Source organism: Botrytis deweyae, assembly GCF_014898535.1.
Source record: "Botrytis deweyae strain B1 chromosome Unknown BDEW_016, whole genome shotgun sequence".
Taxonomy (NCBI): domain Eukaryota; kingdom Fungi; phylum Ascomycota; class Leotiomycetes; order Helotiales; family Sclerotiniaceae; genus Botrytis; species Botrytis deweyae.
In genome coordinates, this window is record NW_024066223.1 from 302531 (window position 1) to 324069 (window position 21539).

Consider the following 21539-nt stretch of genomic DNA (forward strand, 5'->3'; position numbering starts at 1 on the left):
ATTCGTTGCATTCAATAAAAAATCCCAGAAAACAGACCACCCAAACGACAATTCTAACCCGCATTTGCAAACCGCTCATCTAAGCATCTGCCTTCTTCTTCGAGAACCAGCCCTTTTTCGCCCCCTCTTTATTATCTTCTCCCTGACTAGCACCCTTTGGTACTCTGACCAACCAATACATACCAATAGCGCCCGCGATATTGAATAAAATAAACACCCACAACAAACCCCAATTTCTCCACACATCACTGTAGTGACTGTTTACTGCCGCCAAAAACACATTCGTGTCTTTGATACTGCAGAACTCACAGTCCGTCATTGCTTCAGGATTATTCAGATATCCACCCGCGACGCTCATATATGGACCAAGGTAGTCTCCACACGTTTGAGAAGAGGGAGGATTGAAATGAAGATATTCGATAGCATCGCAAACCACATTTGTGTTAGCGAGACCCGTGGACATCATTCCCGAAACGAGATACGTGAAAGGTGAGACGCGATACATGAAGATCCAGAATCCAGGGAGAGCAGTAGGAGAAGCGAGGACACCGCAGAAAATAAGACAGAGAGAGAACATGAGATTGGCTATGTTTCCAGCGTTTTCGGCAGTATCCACGCCGGCAATAATGAAATCCGCAAAGGTAGACGTGAACATTAAGAATGCCCAGATGAAAGCGAACATGAGACCGCTGCGTTCATTGACAGCATCGGTCATTTCAGCGTTGCGGTAGAGACCAATGGGGTAGTACCATGTGACGAAAATGATGACAGCCATAAGTGTATTCCATGGAAGTTCAACAATGATGTTAGAGAGGATGAAGACTTTCCAAGAGTACGTTTTGGAGGGGCGTTCGCGGACTTCGTAAAGGGAACGTTGGGTGACGAAGTGGGGTAGGATTTGTTGAACAAGGTTACCGAAGATAGTGAGGAGCATGAAGATGGCGAAAAGTTGGTTTTGCATTCCTTGAAGAGATGTTTTGGTATCATAGAAAGAAAATCCAAGGAAGAGACCCTATTAAATATTAATCGCGTGATGTGGGGTCAGATGAGGAAGTGACTTACAACACATAGACAGAGCGCAGTTTTGGAGTAAAGATATGGAGGGGTACGCCAATATTGTTGAAATACTCGAACAAGTACTACCTGCATTTGGGTTCCGAACCCTGCAGCAAATGAATTGAATGAGGTAGGATCATGCTCGACTTGCTTTTGAGATAGTGTAGTCTTCAACTCTGCGAGGTGCGACTTGACTTGTTGACGTTCTGGAGAATTTTTCCAGGTTTCAGGCCAGTCAATCGTATTGCTGGCTCCTGGAGAGGCACCAATGACTATATTGAATGTTAGTGAAGGCCACAAAACGCCATGCGAAGATTAATCTTACCGTCAAGCATCCATTCTGCAGGGTTGGCTAGATCTCCACAAGGAGGAGCACCATTGCGCTCAAAATAATTAGTCAGGACCTTTGAATGCTCTCCAATTTCGCCGAAGTATACAGTCTTTCCACCTCTAGCCAAGAACAATAGACGATCGAATTCTTGGAAAAGAATGGCGGAAGGTTGATGGATTGTGCAGAGAATAGCTTGACCGTTGTCTGCGAGCTTACGTAGCAATGCACAGATAGACCAGGCTGTTTGAGAGTCTAAACCAGAAGTAGGTTCATCAAGGAATAGAAGAAGGGCCGGTTTTGCTGCAAGTTCCACACCAATTGTAAGGCGTTTACGTTGTTCGACATTAAGACCTAGATGAATTGTGAGACTAAATACCAAAAAGTATGTGCAAATGGAGACGAGTATGTACCTTCACCTGGAACCCCAACAATAGCATCGGCGTATTCTTCCATCTCCAAAACCTTGATAACTTCATCAACGTAGGCAATCTTTTCGGCGTGTGGAGTGGCTTTAGGCTGACGAAGAACGGCACTGAAAGCTAGTGCTTCTCTAACAGTAGATGTAGCCAAGTGGAGATCCTGTTGTTGAACGTAACCTGTCTTTCTTTGGAAACCAATATCTCTTTGTCGTCCATCTACGAGCATCTGTCCGGTGACAACTCCCATAGTTACACGCGAGGCAAGGACGTCGAGAAGGGTGGTCTTTCCCGCACCAGAGACACCCTAAGAGGATTTGGTCAGATAGATCACGCGAGGGTTGAACGTTGAAAGAGCTTACCATAAGAGCAGTCAATGTTCCAGGTTTGACCCATCCGTCAACTCCATCTAGTAGTTTCCTAGGCTCACCCTTGATCTTGATATCATAATGAACATCGTCCCAATGGAATATGGCAGTTTGCTTCTGAATACTAGGTGGTGCATCTGGAACCGTCTTTGTTCTGGTGACAGTCGCAGCAGTCATTCGATCATCCATCTTTGCTTCCTCATCAGATGTCTTCGAAACGTAAGGTATGCGACCACGACGGAATAGAAGGACTTCTCCTTTGGACTTTTTTGCAGATATAAATTCACTGGCGCTTAAGTAGACGAAGAGGCCCAAGAACATGAATGCAATCATGACACCGAGGTTTCTACCAAAAATGTCAGCTAGTCTCGAAACCGAGTCTAAAATTCAGTACTCACCTCCAGAGGTGGGTATGGGAGTAACCATAATTGACTTCGAGATATCTATCACCATCAACGTAATTTGCACCAGCTGCGGCACCAGTGGTAGAACAAATTCTCTCATCCGCGCCAACATTTGTGTAGTTGCCACCGGAAGGTACAAACACCGAGCAAGGAATCTTTCGGCCATGGAATTCATTGATCATCAAAGCCTCAAATCCATAACTAACCGGGTCGAGATAATTGATCCACCTAAACCATGGATGCATATCTCGAATTGGGACCGCAAAACCAGTATAAGTGACGATGGCAAGGATGAAGATGGCAGCTGGTGCCATTGCCTATCCTTGTTAGTACTTTGAAAGGTGTAAAATAATTGGGAAATAATACGAACCTCTGACAAACTTCGCGATAGTGAAGCAATAGACCGGAAGTACATAGACATTGTCAAAGTACACAAAAAGGTGAAGAGAAAGAATACAAAGAAATACCCTGGTTCTCTTCGCAGATTTGTCATGAAGTAAAGAGCGAGATCGAAGAAGATAGTCGAGAATAATTTATTCGGTATATCGCACAACATGGACCCGCAAGCTTCTGCTACTGGATGATAGAAAGCGTATTTGGTATGCTTCTCAACGATTGGTCTTTGCGCATAAAGAGTAAGAATCTCCAGTGCGCTCTGGAATGCTGCCATCAAGATGGAAAAGAACAGGAGTGCACCTCTGCTATACAGACTGTTGGTATCGTCCGGAAGATTGTAAAAAACACTACCAATAATTAAAGCCATCGCACTTTGACCTAAAGTATAAGGTCAGTGAATGGGTCAGCACATATCTATGAGCTACAACATACCTATGAGACCTGTCAAGAGAAGAGACATGTCACCCCGAAGTCTCTGAAATCCACGCTCCACGCACAACCTGATTTGCATAGGAAGTGAAATAGTATATGGACTCTTAATACGCTGACCCTTAGCCTGAACTGCCTTCCTCGAATTCTTAAAGTCGTCAAGGGCTTGTCCGCCAATGGGGAACTCCGCATCAAACTGATCGATCTCCCGGAGCAGTTGTGCTCTATCCTCGCTCTTTTGCCAAACTGCGGCGAATTCATCTGGGGTGTATGGAGTCTTGCCTTCGAATCCAGGTCGAACGATTCTCTCTGCTGGCGATGTAATTGAAGTCAAAAAGTCTGCAGTTGTCTGTCGAGCTGGGCAATCGAAACCTAAATTGATGAAGAATGTCTTCGCCGCGTGAATATCACCAAAGTATATTTGCCTTCCTTCGTATAGTACAGCCACCTTATCGAAAAGATCATAAATTGACTGAGAGGCCTGGTAAATGGCTACAACCGCTGTGGAGCCAGTCAATTCGGTGGAATTTCTAAGAGTCTTGACGAATTCCAATGCAGTCGCAGAATCTAAACCTCTTGTACTATTATCCCAGCATTGAAGAGGACTTCCACCCACAGCAGCTTCCGCAATACTGACACGTTTTCTCTCACCACCACTGACTCCACGAATGAAATCGTTACCAACTTTTGTATTGAAAGTATGCGAGAGCCCAAAAGTGGCCATGGTGACATCTCGAAGATGGTCTGCATATTGTTCCCGTGTAACACCAGGTATGCGATTGCGAGGAGCTTTGGCCTTAGCTGCAAAGCCTAATGTCTGTGACACAGTCAATTGAGGAAAATGTACATCAACTTCGGCTTGGTATATGCATTCCCCTCTGAAATCGTTGTGCATAGTCTCCATTGGTATTCCCTGGTAGTTGATGTATGTGTTACTATCAACGAAGAATCCAGCAGTCTCTCCAGAGATCGTCTTGAGTAAAGTTGAACATCCAGAACCAGGTCGACCAAGAACGACAAGCATTTCTCCACCTCTGATAAGTCCGTCAAAGTCTCTCAGAATCTGAATTTTGGTGGGTTTGCTGAGCCCAAGAACCCTTTTGCCCATACCGATAATTTCCAATGGGTAGTTACCAAAAGTCTTTTGGTAATCGGTTGGTTCACCAAATCCATGAGCATTTAAGTTCTTATAGGCGATTCCTGCTGTCCTGTTGGGATATCTTTCTGGGTCTCGAGATTGAAGGTGGACAAGATGTTTTGTCCATGCTCTAGAACTGAACTTTCCCGACGATGGATCGAGTCTAGGGTCATCTGATCCAAGGAACGGGTTGATATTCGGATCGTGATTCCCTTCCGTAGACTTTTGCGTAATTTGCCTTGCAAGTGTTCGAATGGTGGCATCTTCCCTTTCTCTCGTGGAGTCTAAAGTCGAGGATTCCGAATCACTGTCTTTCCGTTTATGACCGATGTTTTGATATGTCTTTTCTTGAATGACCTCATCCGCTTTCTCAGCAACGGCCTCGCTTTGAGGTAGAACCCCAAAAGGTGCCGAAGTGGCCATACTGTATTCCTGTTTCGATCAACACTAAATCCGGATAAAATTAAGAAATTAAGAGGAAATTATTAAATGTACTGGGTGCAAAGGGTGTGAAGAAGAAATTCCTTCACTGTAAAGTAACAAACTGCTCAAAAAAGTATGACAGGAGTGAGATAGGAGTTCTTTAAGCTTGTGGTGGCACGTAGAAAGCTCGGGTATCTAAATTCCACTGTACATCCGCCGTCCGGGCGGAGAGGAGTAAGCTTCTTCCGAGTACAGCCAATGACAATGATTATGTAGAATGAAAGACTAGTTCCGTATATTAAGGAACGAAATTATGGAGAACCGAAGAAAGTCTCAGGATTCTCAGGAGGTTCTAGGAGGCTTTCGAAGTTCCTAAATTCCGCATGGTTAATCTTTTGGAAAAGCAAACTCGTTTAGAGCTCGTATATACGAAAGAGGCTTCAGGTTTTGTGTGTGTTGATTGGTTGAGAGCTTGGCTGAGAGATTGGCGGATAGCTAGGCAGATGGATAGTCTCGTAGGTAATTCAAGATGTGAGGGGTGGGGTTAAATGCTCACCATATAAAATGGATGACGGCTAGAAAAGTTCCCGTGTTCCGAATGATAGAATTTGATTCGCTTGCTATTCTCGCACCCATTTGTGGCAATGACAGGAAAACCCAGAAATTTACTCTTTAGCTTCTTTTCAACATCCCAACATCCACTTTATTATATGGCCATGCTTCACATTCGAATTTGATTAATTGAACCTGGTCCAGTCACATTCAGCCTTATCGACACTTATCTCATCAATCACAACTAAGAGTGCCAAGTCCAAAACCCGAATACGCTGCTGAGACTTATGTACATACCTACCTAACCTTATGGGTACGGGGTTCAGCGGCTGCTGCGAACATCCGAGATAGAAACTTTCTGACTACAAGCTCACACTCCACACTCGACTAATAATATGATGGATGCCAATGCATTGGCAATACTCCCTAATGAATAGAATAGAGTATTAAATGATCCATTTCCTGTTTTAACGAGCGAAGAATTCTTGTTGTCTAGAGCTAGACGCCACCCATTCCAGACACATTAAGGTTGCGAATTTAAGATCGTACCCGTGAACAAACTTCGAGGTAAGCAATCATTTATGGTATGGAGAAGTAAACAAAATCGGGCAAATATTCGTACATGAAAATACAATATCTCCCCCCATATTTACTACAATTGAAGAACGGACGAGTCTTTCGGTATAGTACATTATCCCCATTTCAAAGGGATACAACAGGCTTTGCCTGACGGCTAGATCTGCGTCGCGGTTGAATCATTGCAATATCTTCCGTGACTTTTGATTCGGTAGATTTTGACATCTTTCCCTTAGTCAGCTTGTTCGCTTTTGTGGAAATGAGCCCCGCATCGTTATTTAGAATCACCTCTTTCCCCCGAATCGGTTTTTGGGATCTGGCTTTCACCCTCTTGCGCTCCATGATATCTTCATCGGTTTCTTCTGATTTTGTGGATGCCACGGCAACCTTCCTCTTCCTCGAGCTTTGCTTGTTCACTGGAACATCCTTGACATCCTCACTTTCACTCGACGTACTTCTCTTCTTCATATCACCAGCCACGGCACCTGTTTTCTTCTGTACACTTGGCACCACACAAGAAGTTCTTCCCCCAACGGTAAGAAAGGTGATTTTCTCCCCGTTTGGTAATGCTGTTGGGCCATCTTTCTTCCCCTTCCCCCATCGATGCTTGAACATCCAGTCATCGGGAAATTTTGACGAATCTGCCAACAAGTCTACTGCTGTTTGACAAATGGACATCATCGAAGTGTGCAATCGCTTGATCTCTTCGGAGCTAAACGTATTACTATATTGTTCAGGATGAAGTCGTGCATTGTATAGTATTTCATCGCTTCGAGTGATGTTAGCATGATTGGACATCGAGGGTGAATTTGGTAACCGGGAGTGAAATAATAATGGCAGGCTGGATAGTTCGGAGTCGAACAATTAGATTGGGGTAAATGTGAGATTCACTGACCCGACCCAGTTTCCAATTCCACTGATATTCGCCTGGTCAAGTAATAATGCCTTTATTGGCACCTGCTTCTTGTTCAATTTTTGTTCGAGCCACTCAACTGTCAAGATGTCTTTATCAATGACAGGATCTGGACCGTTCTCTTTAAGTGGAGACGTGTCTCGAATGGCCTCAGCGACACAATTTACCAGTCGAATCCTTGAAAATCTACGTGAATCTGTGAATGCAGCCTCAACCTTTGGTTCTCCGGCTGTTTGGAGTGAAAATTTCGAGAACTTCGGTGGCCAGGCTTCCTTTTCATCCTCATTTTTCGATCTATAATAGTAAGAGCCTTGCCCTCGAATATGAAACCATCCTGAATTGTTCAGCACTTGTCAAGAGATAACTTTGGCTATTTCCATACCCGTCATGCCAAAGTGGAACACTGGATGTGGTGGCGAGGACATGATCATCCTGTCACAACAATTTAGCATCGATTCTTGAAGCAGCAAGAATGACCCAACCAGAAGTATTTTCCTTGCTGTCCAGCACTCTCAACCTTCTTACCAGTCAATGCCTTCTGGAATTCGGCGGCACTTGTTCCGACCTTTCCAAAGACATTGGCATCATCTTGAGCGTTGACGACCGCCAATGTTTTGCCGACAAGACTTTTTCGAATATAGTGCACAGCTCGCGCAACTGCAAGGTCAAGTCAGTATTTCATAGTAGCTCGTGATGGAGATGAGTTGGTGGGCTTACCCTCCGCGATTTCGGGCATCTCGGAATGTGCTTTAATTGTACTAAAAGGGGTAACCTTAGAGAGGGTAGAAGAAAAGATGAAGTCGGATGTAATTCAAATTTTCGGCATCACAAGAAAAACGTGAAAATAGGTAGGTAGTTATCAGTAAATAATAGTTCGCCAGCTAGGTAGGTACCTTTGATAATAACTCTAGTGTTAATAAAGTTTCACAAAACGTGACTCGCCTTCCACTAGCCATGAGCCATGCTCCATGATGTTTGCATGAGTGCCTTAAAAATAGACTTCAGCTTATTAAGTCATCGGGCCAAGGATTCCCCATACTACCGAGGCATCGAGATAGCCATATCCCTTTCACAAGCCATCTATCTCATCATCTCATGCCTTCAAACGCCCTTTTTGTTTCCAACCTTATAATCTAACATCTCTGTTCATAGTTTCTCAATACGTTCCTTCGATTTCCTAATCCCACAACTCACATTATCAAGATGGTTGCCGACACTCTAGTTTACCACCCATCCGTTGCACATTACCTCAAATTTGTCGCAACAACCGTTGGTCGCGATAAGCTCCTTCGAACCCTTCAATACTTTTCCAGATTTTACGCCTGGTATCTCCTTCGCACCAATGGAACTCCTAGTGAAATTGCACCTTACGAGGCCATCAAAAAACAGTTCGGACTCGCGCGCAAATTAATGCGCTTTGGCAAGAATGTCGAACATTTGAAAGCAGCCGCCATCGCTGCGGATTCTAAAAGTCTTGATCCGGTAATCAAGTACTGCGCTGTTGGAAGGCAATTAGGATATGCAGGTTATTTAACTTTTGATGCGTTCACGGTGTTGGATGCTGCAGGTATTAGGAAGAGCCCTTCGACGAAGAGGATACAGAAGGAGGCCTATAGGTTCTGGTTGATGGGACTGCTGTTTAGCACGGCGTCGGGAATGTACTCTTTGTATAACCTACGACAACAATCTGCAAAAATTGATAAGAAAGATGGAGAAAGTGTTGTGACGAGTAAGAGGATCGAAAAGTAGGTTGAGCCTCGCAGATATTCGTACCAGGCTTGTTGCTAATCTCTCGGTATAGGGAGCGTGCTGCGATCAATATGCAACTCTTATCAGATCTCTGCGATCTCACAGTTCCAAGTTCGGCAATCGGCTTGGCTAACTTCGATGATGGTATTGTTGGATTGGCTGGCACTTTGAGCAGTTTGATCGGTGTTTATGGTCAATGGAAGAAGACTGCCTGAATAATTTGCCAATCAGGTGTTTTAAAATCTGGAGAGCATATGAACAATCGCAAGACTTGACAAGCAGCTCCCTTCCGGACTATCAGATTGGTCACGGATGATAAGATTGTATGTACGAGATTGGATCATTGTCATTGCAACCTTGTAGGTTTAAGTAGTCTGGAATTTATCTCATGGAATAAAAGATCACGATGAGGGACCAGAGTTCACCGGAGTTCATAACCGAGACTTGTATAAGATGGTTAGAAAGCCCTTACCCGATTGCACCTAACACATTTTCTTTCGGAATCTCCATCACAAAGCTGCTCGATTACGTTTTGTTTAATTACGGACGCTCCGTCCAAATATTTTGTTGACAGAAACTGAATGTTGAACGGCGGTATCTCTCTAGGCAGTATGCTTCCTACTAGCCTTTATACTATAAGCTTTTAATATAGCAATATCTTTTTTGAGAAAACCTTCGTCTTGTCGGACTTCCCGTCTCCCCGTGAAACCAATCAAACCACACCTAACGGACGAGTGGCTGGCTGCGTTTCCAATCGACTTCGGCAGCTATGATGTTATTCATCCGCCGTGTGCTTTGAGCATTTTCGGTCAACAGATGCTATCCAAAGGCTGTTGGACCGACCGATTTTATTTAGTGTTGTATATATCTCACGGTATTTGGGCCGCCGAGGTATTCTCTCACCCCGGCATAACTCGAAAGGCACATGCTAATACGGGCAGTAAACATAATTCTTGGCACCTTGAAACGCTCCTATTGGCTACAACAGTGTAGCACCAACTTGTACCCCGGATCAATCACAATGTGACTGAAATTGCTTTCTCTTGGACAATACACCGAGCCTCCTCTGTTCGTTTCTATCTCAGCATCCCTTGAAAGCAACCTTTCCGACCTCAAATAATGTCTAAATTCGACATCATCCTTGAAGATTTGAGCCATCTGGACATTCAATACCAGAAAGTTCACTGAGTACTCAGTTTACGACACAGCGGAAAGCCTAGCTCAAGTCAAAGCATTTTGAATATCGATGAAAGTTGTCCCTTGAGAGCGTGCAACCAAAGTTAGCAAGTCAACATTCTCCAACATCAAGACCGGGCCTATGCCGTATCGCCTTCTCATGTCGGCCCGACATTCATTTGAAGACGCCTCATTCCTACATACCGAGTACGATAGCCACTCTAGCGCGAATCTTTCCATGGGTAAAGCTTATTTGATACCTATCCGTACATCGACGGTGAAAGGAGTGCAAGGCACTTGAGTGTGAAACTGCTAGCGTTGTTGGTACTATATTTCGGAAATTCTTCAATATTGCAGCCCGATAACCTCTCGAGATATGCCGAATTCCGCTTCTTGTGGGGTATCATAGCCGGGGACTTAGATTCCAGACCCACAGAGTAACATTAACCGTGCATGATACCAGCAATCAACAGCCAACGACCAACCAACAAGCAAAGTACACGGGTCCGTACCACTATTGGATGAAGCATATCATATGAACGCTTGGCAACCTGATAAGAACCGTCTCTTCTAGGAAGTTCCAATTTAGCTAGGGCAAGCCCATCTGGAAACCAGCGGGAGCGACGGGTGGTAATACTTCCCCGCTGCATGGAACTTCCACTGAAGAAAGAGCGTCCACTAAAATAGTTAGTGAGCAAGAATACAACTTTTTAGCTGCGCCTTCTTGGTGCTGCAATGACGCTATGGTGTCTCATGCGGAGGACAATCTCTGAGCAAAATCATGTAGCTAAGATGGTGTCATTCACTTATCTTGCATCTAGAGCAATCTACTCGTACATGAATGGGAGTCTTGTTTCCAACTCGACTCCCACTGGGTTGCATCGTACCATGCAATATGGAAAGCCAATCAAATGCCAACAAAGCTTTGGCGGCAAGGTTCTCCGATATTAGATGACGGAATTTATCCCACTGCAGATTGCCCTGCTTGCGAAGATCTAGTTGCCAAACTTGCTAGAATGCTTGGTGAACCACTCTACCGGTATTCTATTTCAAAATCTACTGGACTGAAGCCTTGCCTTTAGCATTGTCCACTCGGTATTTGGTGTCATTCGTACACGGGCCGAGCGATCACCTGGTTTGACCACGGAATTTGTTCCTGCAGTTGGGCGTGACCTGGCAAAGGGTTCGACGGGATCAGTGATGAAAAGTTTAAAAAATTGGCTGTCTTTAAGTTACATCGCGATCTTTTTTCGGCTAGAGCCGCATCTCCTGGACGTATGGAGATTGGTACCCCGACTTCGAGAGCTAGTTTACTGAATGGAAATCGACACACTGCAGCAGAAGGTAGATTCAAGGCAAAGAAGCTGATTGCTTGCGTCCCTTGGATATTTACCGGAATTCACTTACGACTCACAACCGTCATCAAACTGACACGGGAGATAACGACTCGAATCATGCACCTGTCTGGTTACCAGATTTAGAAATCGAAGCTTGCGTAACCATCATGTTGGTGTATATGGCCGGAAAGTGTTGCCCCAGAAGAGAAGGTGCGATGCACCTCGTACCAAGGTATAGCGCACCAAGCGGTAGACCTCTCTTCCAACATACATCTACACCTTCATATATTCACTCATTCTTGCGCCGCCTATTTAGAAAGCATTGAGTTAAAATTTCTCTTGCTTGAGGTTGTCAATTTCACACTGCAACTCTAAGAACATAAATCGTGCTCTCTGACTATTTCACATTTTCCTTCACCCAATGGCGCATCCATTTTCTAATCTCTGTTTGAGGAAATTCTTCGGCTCTGATGCAGATGAACCCAAAGTTCAACCGGCTGTTGCAGATCTTGAGATTCCGCTTTCAAATGCAAGCACTCGAGATTTGGAGGAAGGAATCAATGACCCAGACAACACGGATGGAAACGTTCCCAGAGCAGATGGAGGTAAAGATGCTTGGCTGTTCTTAGCTGCATGCTTTTTATTCGAAGCATTAATCTGGGGTAAGTGATCCTTCCTGTGCAGGTCCGCCTCATCGCGTCAATCTTCTGAACAGCACTGAAAATCATCATATTTATCGAAATTTCAAAACTACGATTGCTTTAATAGAAACATATCAAAAGGAAATTGAGAACTTCATTTCAACTGACACATCAACAGGATTTCCGTTCGCTTTTGGAGTTTTCCAGACGTACTACTCTACTCACCCGCCCTTCGATAAACATGCAAACGATATAGCTATTACAGGAACTTGTGCTACTGGAATCAGTATGTGCAAAATTTTATCTTATTTAGATGCTTCTATGAAACTATTTCACTCCCTTCTCTGTTCCGTTCCTTAATAAGTACTTACAAGGTATCATTAGTGTATCTTTTTGCACCCATTTCCCTCTACGTTCTGGAGACGTTCCCGCCAACTCGCAGGCTATCTTCAATATTGGGACTTGTTATTGTAGTGATAGCCCTAGTTGCAGCTAGTTTCGCTACAGAAGTTTGGCACCTCATTGCTACTCAAGGATTTCTATATGCTATTGGGGGCAGCCTTTTGTACTCTCCAACAATGTTCTATCTCGATCAATGGTTCGGTAAGTAATTATTATTTTCTCAGTTATGGTCCAAACTTTTTTGCTTGTCCCAATGCATTGCCATTTTCAACTATGGTTGGACAATTCGCATCGTTATAATGTCTAATTCTGTTTGGGTTTCCCATATTTCCTTAATTTTACTACCGCGTTGCTACCTCATTTTACTTTAGCAGTAATTTCTACTTACATTTCACTGACCGTGTGATAGTCAAGCGAAAGGGTCTCGCACTTGGTGTTATGTGGTCAGGGTAAGCATGGAATATCAGTAGCCCAAAGCTCGAGCTAACTTTGGCAGTGTGGGAACTTCAGGTCTCATCTTCCCATTTCTCCTGTCATATCTTGTCGATCGATGCGGATTCCGCGGTACTCTTCGGATTTGGGCTGCTATCTTGTTCCTACTTTGTTGCCCATTGATCTATTATATCAAACCCAGGATTCCAACGAAGTTCTCTAGCCAACAACCATCAAAACCAAGCTACACATTCCTTAGGTCACCCATATTCTGGTTTCTGCAGATAGCAAATGTCTTGTCCTCACTTGGGTTCTTCGCACCTTCCATTTATCTTTCGTCGTATAGCGCTTCGCTTTCATTCTCTCCCGTGCTTGGAACTTCACTCATCGCACTCCTGAATTTCTTTTCCGTGATCGGAGCCATTTCACTAGGCCATCTTTCGGATGTCAGGCATATAACCACCGTCGTACTTCTCTCATCTACTCTATCTACTCTATCTGTATTTATGCTATGGGGCATTTCAACCTCCCTTCCATCTCTAATTATATTTACCATTATCTATGGAACTTTTGCAGGAGGGTGGAGTGCTATCTGGGCAGGAATGATACGAGAGGTCCAACGCGCAGATAGCAGCGCTGGTTTTGGTGTATTGATGGGTCTTTTTAGCGCAGGAAGAGGAGTGGGAAGCGTAGCATGTGGACCAGTTACTGAATGGCTCGTTCAGTATGGAGGGCTTGGGAGTTTGGGAGGCGGTTATGGCACTGATTATGGAGCGGTGATAGTATTCACCGGAGTAAGTGCTGCCTGCGGATTGATAGGGGTAGCTGCAAGGTTTTGGAAAGTGGAAAGAGCTTGAGAGACACACGATGCACGAAACAAATTGATAGCTATCAGAGCTACTAAATAGCACACTTCGATGCTTCAGTCCATGTCTGTCAATCAAATAATTCCTCAAATACATCTGACGATTTTGAACAGATTGTGTTCTGGTGTAAGAGTCTGTCACATGATTGGGTGTGAGAAGTTTAGAATTGTGTCACGAGTCGACAAGTGAAGCGCAATTTTATAGGCTACAGGGAGCCTTGATTGCTAAACGGATTTCTGAAATTAGATAAAAGACACGAACCTATCTTTTTGGTTTATTGAAACGAAAAATAAAAGGCGGTCTTTCTTCAAACATCCACCAGTGGGTCTACGCAAGTGGGTGTACGGACTGACGGATACTGCAAAAATGGACTTGTGAATATCTCTTGATGTTTCAAATCGTTTATTCTAGGAATTGTTACAATTGACGATTAGAGATAAAACAATCAAAGTGTGAAATCTGATATCAAACAATTAGAAAATGAATTTGCTGAAAATATTGGAAGTTGGGAAGTGTCCTGTTAATCCATACCCCCACTGGCGATCTAGAATATTTCGTTTAGTAAAACCCCCACGTATTCCCCGTGAATGAAATTCTGTCACGAACATTGGGATATCCTCGTTGAGACAATGAATCTTCTCGTTTACAAAGATCTTCATTTTCAATCTACTCCTTGTAGTAGCGAAGGATTACTCGGGCAGACTGCATGTAAGAATGGCGAAATTGAAGTTGCTATACTCGGTTAGGCAAGTGATACCTTCCTACTCAGGAAACCCCGCACGAGGGTAGAAGGGGGGGCACCCAGGTATCTTGCACTATACTATAGGGAGATATGGAGATATGAAGATTTGAAGTGGATTCCCTGACCTCTTTGCATCTTTAAATAACTTTTACGCGATCAACAATCATGTCTCTGACGCAAGCAAGCAAAGTATCATTTCCATACACCTTCAACCAACTTCTCGAGACAGCCAAAAAGCCACCTATTCTGTATGGAAAACGATCTTCAACAACGTGCGGATATGTTTTCATAACCTTTCCGTCCCGTGTTTGACGAATCCTGAATGGTACACCGTGTAGGTACTGGAAGTTTGTTCCCCCGGTTAACGTACCATTGTACTACATAAATGTATGCTATCCTTGGAGCCTGATCACAATGAAGGATTTTCTTTTTCGAATGTTACAGCGCAGCTTCAATACAACCTTTTTCATCCTTCGCTCTTATTTAACTATACCGAGTTTGATACCCAATTCAATATCCTTTTTTTCATTGAGTTCTAAAATTATACAACATTTTCTACATGGAAAATAATTAGCGATTGTAAAGTTGCCAGATTTTTATAACACGTTGTTCTTCAATTGTGAAAGATCTTCAAGTGAAGAAGCCTAGATGACGTTGTGGATCTTCTTCATCGAAACACTTTTCTCCAACGAACAAACACTTACATCTAATCAAGATATCTATTTATCTTTCTTACATTTTTTTCAATAACATGCAGTACAATCTGACCACATTAGCGGCGGGAAGAGGCGCAGTTGCCTCGGTCCAACGAATGAAGATTCTCTAAATTGACGAGGTTGAGCGGCACAGCTGTCAGTATATGCAAGGGCCAACAGTATTCATGGAACAGTAATCGTAAGTAACCACTTACTGCCTTCTCGCTCGGCACAATTGTTTTTATTTCTCATTTGGTGTGGTAGTATCTGTGGTGGCGTGGTATCGTCTGTTCATTTTACACGAATAAATCTTTTCTTGCATGATATGCGAGTCTGTTTGCGGGGGTTCTAATAAGAATGATCATGTCCCTATACGTGAGGTTTTTATCTGATTTTACTTTTGGATTTTTTTGGACATCAAGTGTTCCTTTGGAAAATGCATATTTGTGGTTTTGAAGAAGATCTTACTTGAAGATGCAACGTCTGGTCTCTCTCCTCGTATTTTGCATTTTTCTGGGGTGCATCAAGGCAGATGTTGCTTTCACATGGCCCTATCCAGGAGCCACCTTGGGTTCGGGAGATGTCACTCTTTGGTGGAGGGAAGATGGAAATGCGCTTTTGATCGAGGAGATGGGTAGTCATTTGTTGGTCTTGTTTACCGGAAGTAATAATGTTATGGTATGTGGAAGTTTCCTGCCTCCAAAAGTATTTTGAGTGAGTTGCTGATGTTTGCATAGCAAATTCTAAATGAATGGGTCATTCCCGTTGGAACGTACAATGCAACTATACACCTCAACTCAAACATTGGACCCAATGCAAACAATTCCTAGTAAGCAATCACTTTTGCAGCATTTACAATCCCGTGCATCAGTTCGGATAGTTGGGCATACTGCTTTCGTGTCACTCGGGTCAGTTGATTTAACAAATATTAGTTTCTTCGGCATTCAATCAAACCCCATAAACACGACGGACTATCCATCAACCTCCATTCCAGTTCTCACAAACTTCTCACCTCGTTTCTCCCTCACGAACATGACGGGTAGAGATTTTAGCCCTTCTATCAGCGCTGCAAATGCCGCGTGCAATACCATGGATGGGCCGGATTCTGTAATTCGAGATGAATCGCAAGATCAAGTATCTCTGGGTATGGCTAATGTACGCTCTCTGTCATCCGCTCAGATCACAACTTCCGGGGTGATTCACAATCCAACTGATGGTGTACTCGTTACGACTATTCCTTTGACACCTGTCGTTTCAGCGACTACTTCGCCTTCGTCTCTCGTGACAACTATCTTCTTTACACCAACGCCCACTGCCTCTCCTCAGCCTGTTACAGAAACTCCGATACAGACTCCGACTCTCACAGCCAGTGCTCATAAGAGAATAGTGATCGCTGTTCCTGTCACTTTAGGTATAGCTGCTCTGGCTGGTCTCTTTCTCTTCTTCGTTGTTCGATATAGGCGTCGGCATCCATCGTCCGAAAAGGCTGATCCAGACGGATCTATTCTTCCATTTTTCCCACCACCGCCTACTCATCCCAATACATGGATGGATACCACGACTTCCACTGTCAAGAATAAATCCAATCGTTTCTGGTATCGTCTGAAAGCCAAACGCCCACGGAATAGTGTTGCTGAGTTGCCTGGGTATGAAGGCCCCGGTACATTAAAGTCTACCTCACAGCGTAACACCAGTCCAAGCGGAACGACAATAACAAACAAGAGCGAAATGGCTCACACGCCTATAATTATTCCTCCCACTGGAGCAAATGCAATCTCATCGACTAAAACCCGATATCAACCACAAAATTACCCAGGACGCGAAGTCGGCTTTTCGGCTGTAGGTCCGAATTCGGCAATCAATAACCACAACTCAGATCCCAAAACTCCTATTAGTGTGACCCACACACATCATTCCTATCCACGTGCCTCAACTATCAAGACCATCACGACGGAAAGTTCAGGCATTCCATCTTCATCAGCTCTATCTTCATCTTTCGACCGAGAACGCGAACGTGGTCCCTTTCCTTTAGACTTCGGAACTCCCACATTTAAGGAAAGAGGAACACAGGTACCGCCACAACCACCAAGCCCCACAGCCCTTAGAGGTACGGCAAAAGTAGTTACCATTCCGAGGAGTAATTCATTTTCACGTTCGGGTTCGGATTTTGGTACCATACCTCAACCTTCTTCTACTTACTATCCTGCGAGGAAAAGCTCGCTTCAAAGAGGAGGATCGGAAGGATATAACTTTTCAAATCCTGCATCGACATATCAAAAATCTTCATACAATATACCTTCATCTTCATATCAAGCTGTGCAAACATCATTCCCTCCACCGCCAACTTCGATAATGTCTCAGGCGTCTCAATCAACAACATTTAGAAGTCCAATGGGGAGGACGGATGAGAGTGCGGCTGTTAGAGAGGCAGAAAGAAGAATCAGAGGATTACTTGGGAATAATGGGGGGATTGGTTCCGGTAGAGATGGGATTGTGAGTCCGATTAGTCCGGTTAGTCCTCTGTCGAGGTGAATGAAGGAGTAATTGTTGGAGGGTCATGATCTGTGTATAATGTCTGTTTGTATGTATGTGAGATGCATAAGTAGGGAAATGAATGGAATGAGATGAATGATAGGGTATGGATGGAGGGAATGGCGTTTGGCACTTAATGAATGTATTTGGTAATGACGAATGGAGGTTATTTGTGATGGAAACAGATCGGAAATGAAATCAAACAATGAGCTTGTTTAATGAATAGACATGTATATAGCTCACTTCTCTCATTAAACGTCATTCGTTTGAGCTGTGTGAAATTGGAAAAGAACTTCTGCTTTGAAATCTGAATATCTGATTGTCTCTATCATTTTGGCTTGACAATTGATGTAGAGCCTCAAAAATGACAGTGAATGCATGCTTATTAATCGTTATCCACAGTGTGATTAGGCTGATATGGGTTGAGAGGGATGGGCTTTTAGTGGTGTAGAGATAAGAATGAGAGTTAGATGAATTCGATCTTCCGTCGCGGAATCAATATACAGGTAGACAGCATAGCGAAAGTTTACTTGCTGTACTGTTGCTTTATAGAGATAATTAAGAGAAAAGACAACCCGAGGGCGACGATTCGATACACGTGTCTGTCTGGTGGACATTGACACCTTGTATGAATTTTCAAGGAAGATCTGCATGTTCGACTGCATTCGGAAAATGGAAGTGACGATATCGACCCCCTTCCTCATTGGACGATAGAGAAGTTCTCCAGTCAGAGTCTTGTTCGGGCTGCATGTCCGACGTACACACACGTCTAACATGTAAAAAGGTCTTCTACCCCGCATTCAATTTTTGGTTTTATTCATCTCATTGCAATCTTTAAAGACAAGTCTCCTGCTGCAATGTTCTGTGAAACTTGTACGGATTTTCTTCGAACAATAGCGGATGCTCTCGCGAAAGGTGAACCCGTATTCGGAGAAACTTGGGGATCATTCAAACACCATGCTACTTATAATGCCTTCAAGAGGGCGCTTGATAAAGGCTGTGCTCTATGCAAGAAAATTTGGGCACAGATAGATGACGAAGCTCTTAATATGGTTGATGATGAACTTGCAGCTTTCGGTTTGACATTCCGGTGGCATTTATACTTGCCATGGGGTGATCAATCAAATATAGCAATCTGGATTGCCCCTGCCCCTGACAATGCATTCCGACTGATTTGCAGTATTTTTCTTACAAAGATTGATCCTTCTAAAGGTATCCTATCTATTCCCAAGTTCATCACAGCCTGAAGTCTGTGTGCATGGTACCTACTGATAGTGGTTTCAGATCGACTATTGCTTCCTGGTTACCAAGAAACTACCAATACAGGCTCCGATGCTTGCTTTGTACTTGCTAATCATTGGCTAAAGACATGTATGAGTTCGCATCGAAGATGTGAACATCTTCGTCCTCCTTCGTTGAAAGAATGGACACCGAGTCGCTTGATTCGCATCAAAGGTATCAATGATTTAGTCTTATGTTTGCGAAAGATGGGGAATATCCCCATAGGAGTAGATTACGCCACATTATCTCACTGTTGGGGCAACATTCCAGAGACCCAGAGATTAGTCTTGACAAGTGAGAATATCAGTACATGGACACGAGGAATACTTGGCCTTGAATCCATGAAGACATTTGATCACGCAGTTATCATTTGTCAAAAGCTTGGGCTGGAATATATATGGATCGATTCTCTGTGCATTTTGCAAAACTGTCAGGATGATTGGCGCCAGGAGGCATCACTCATGAGCACGGTATATAAATATTCCAAGTGCACTATCACCGCCACAGCCGCAATCGATGACACTGCGGGATGCTTCTTTGATCGTGATCTGGACATCTGTCTGCCCACCAGAGTAGAATTTTCTCAGAATCAGATATACTTTCGTAGCGCTAGCAAACAATCAATACCCAACTCCAACCTTTTGCCAGAAGATTCTAGGCCTAAAGCTCTACAGGGTTATTATGACATTCAAGAAGAGTTTACCTGGACCAGGGACATCAGTAATGCCCCTGTAAACCAGCGCTCTTGGGTTGTTCAAGAGGTATGCACATTGCACTAGACGAACATGCTCACTTAATCTGTTATTCTAAAAAGATAATCTAGCGCCTTCTAAGTCCCCGAGTTCTCCATTTTTCAGACAGACAACTCATTTGGGAATGTGCAGAATTGCAAGCCTCTGAATCGTCACCATTTGGGACACCTATAGAGAAAGCAACAAATTTCAAAACCCTGAGCCCCCTTCAACATCAGGATCAATATCTCACTGATCTGGATCTTGAGGTAGAGACACCATCTCAAAAATACGAGCGCTTAACCCGTGGGTTTTTGATTTGGGACTCAGCTCTATCCGCTTATACACGAGGAAAATTAAGCAAAGGCTCCGACAAGCTCGTTGCAATTTCCGCCATAGCAAGGGAACTACAGCCCTTCATGAGATGTCGATATCTAGCTGGTCTTTGGGAAGTTGATCTTGTATTCCAGCTAGCGTGGCGTAGTGGCAATTCTGTCCTTCAATCAAGGGTATATCGAGCACCATCATGGTCTTGGGCTTCAATTGATGGGCGCGTTATCCTTACTTCTATGTATCTCTATTCGTCAAGTGATTACCTAGTAGAAATCCTGGAAGTGGTCATAGATCTTGTCGGCGAAGACGAATTTGGTCAAGTTCAAGGCGGTCATCTAAAACTTCTAGGAAAAACGATCGATCTTGAAGTCTTAGACGAAAACGAAAAGCCAGGGCCAGGGCCACGCAAAGTCCTCTTCAATGGCAAACCCAGAATTGCAATGATAACAGAGGATGATGTCAACATGAGAACTAAGACTTCAATAAACCAGTTGTACTGTTTGCCTATCCATCTACATTTCGATCGGAAGTGTTTATATCTCAAAGGCCTTATCCTCGAGTGCGTTGATGTCACCAGGAACGAATATCGCCGTGTGGGACTGTTGGAGTACTTTACACCTATTTCAGTCGAAATTGGGTACACCGGGAAAGTTTCCATAGAAGATCCATTTCTATCATCTCTTGGTGATATTGAACAGACAGGGGATGACTCACTGGTCTTCAAAAAAGAATCTGCAGGTTTGCGAGAGATTACGATCATATAGAACGTTTCCCCCACGGTAGATTGACTGGTAAAAATCCCATTGCCTTTGATTATTTGAAATGCAAGATTCGTTTGATTTGAAGAGTTGAAGTGGTAAAAGAGAACCCTGGAAATGTTTGGAGTATCAATGTATCTTGGAGTTAGCAATCTGATTTATCCGACTGCATTTGAATATTAAACAGTTCTGAATATCCAGGCGTCTTTAAAATGATTTTGAATATTGAAATAACTGTGAACACTCAAATGATCAAAATATCAAAGCCATTCAGATCCAAGATTCTACAGAACATCAGTGTACAACTGTACGTCAGATCCACATGGAAACAAAGAAGTTCAATAATGAATGAATTCACAGACACAACCTATAACCTTAAATTACCTCCTTCCCCCTCCTCCTCCTCCACCTCCACCTCCCACTCCCCCATCCTTCCCTTCACAGAATATCCCTCCGCCCCCTCGCCATACAGATACAAATTCCTTTCCAAATCTCTCCCCATTAAACAGGAGATCACAAACCTACGAACTCCTACCCTATCTCCGCAAACACCTCTAGCTATACTACTTCCCCTCCTACCTCCTCCCAACTCCCACTAAGGTTTTCTAATCCCTGGGTTTCTCCACCAGATCTGATCTCCCATCGTAACCCCCTCAGCCATAGCTTTCATCCCCTTTCTCTATCCCCCAAATCCCTCTTCAAATCTCCTCCAAACCACCCATTCTCCCGTACCTCCCACCCACTCACTCTCCAACCTCCAGCTCTCCTATACAAACTACCAAACTATCAAAATACAAAACCATTACGCCACAAAACCCCCAATCTCAACCCCAGACTCCAGATTCCACACTATCTGCAAACA

The 21539-nt window shown here is 43.7% G+C and overlaps 6 protein-coding genes across 6 annotated transcripts; 4 read left to right on the forward strand and 2 right to left on the reverse strand.

Moving 5' to 3' along the window:
- Positions 1 to 79: 79 nt before the first annotated feature.
- Positions 80 to 4961, reverse strand: EAE98_007094 (uncharacterized protein; the record flags this gene model as incomplete). Its single annotated transcript, XM_038954717.1, has 8 exons — positions 80 to 1012; positions 1063 to 1328; positions 1382 to 1738; positions 1798 to 2110; positions 2166 to 2517; positions 2570 to 2892; positions 2946 to 3349; positions 3404 to 4961. 8 exons carry the CDS (start codon positions 4959 to 4961, stop codon positions 80 to 82), a joined length of 4506 nt encoding a protein of 1501 aa, XP_038808859.1.
- A 1254-nt stretch (positions 4962 to 6215) lies between these two features.
- EAE98_007095 (uncharacterized protein) lies at positions 6216 to 7738 on the reverse strand (the record flags this gene model as incomplete). Its single annotated transcript, XM_038954718.1, has 5 exons — positions 6216 to 6858; positions 6985 to 7336; positions 7385 to 7434; positions 7485 to 7659; positions 7720 to 7738. The coding sequence occupies 5 exons, from the start codon at positions 7736 to 7738 to the stop codon at positions 6216 to 6218; spliced, it is 1239 nt and encodes a 412-aa protein (XP_038808860.1).
- Positions 7739 to 8205: 467 nt separating this feature from the next.
- EAE98_007096 (uncharacterized protein) lies at positions 8206 to 8966 on the forward strand (the record flags this gene model as incomplete). Its single annotated transcript, XM_038954719.1, has 2 exons — positions 8206 to 8747; positions 8804 to 8966. The coding sequence occupies 2 exons, from the start codon at positions 8206 to 8208 to the stop codon at positions 8964 to 8966; spliced, it is 705 nt and encodes a 234-aa protein (XP_038808861.1).
- Positions 8967 to 11685: 2719 nt separating this feature from the next.
- Positions 11686 to 13596, forward strand: EAE98_007097 (uncharacterized protein; the record flags this gene model as incomplete). The annotated part of the gene is made up of 5 exons (XM_038954720.1): positions 11686 to 11926; positions 12084 to 12191; positions 12290 to 12508; positions 12717 to 12756; positions 12804 to 13596. The coding sequence occupies 5 exons, from the start codon at positions 11686 to 11688 to the stop codon at positions 13594 to 13596; spliced, it is 1401 nt and encodes a 466-aa protein (XP_038808862.1).
- Positions 13597 to 15516: 1920 nt separating this feature from the next.
- EAE98_007098 (uncharacterized protein) lies at positions 15517 to 17574 on the forward strand (the record flags this gene model as incomplete). The annotated part of the gene is made up of 3 exons (XM_038954721.1): positions 15517 to 15720; positions 15780 to 15871; positions 15975 to 17574. The coding sequence occupies 3 exons, from the start codon at positions 15517 to 15519 to the stop codon at positions 17572 to 17574; spliced, it is 1896 nt and encodes a 631-aa protein (XP_038808863.1).
- Positions 17575 to 18431: 857 nt separating this feature from the next.
- Positions 18432 to 20683, forward strand: EAE98_007099 (uncharacterized protein; the record flags this gene model as incomplete). The annotated part of the gene is made up of 3 exons (XM_038954722.1): positions 18432 to 18786; positions 18859 to 19616; positions 19679 to 20683. 3 exons carry the CDS (start codon positions 18432 to 18434, stop codon positions 20681 to 20683), a joined length of 2118 nt encoding a protein of 705 aa, XP_038808864.1.
- Positions 20684 to 21539: the final 856 nt, after the last annotated feature.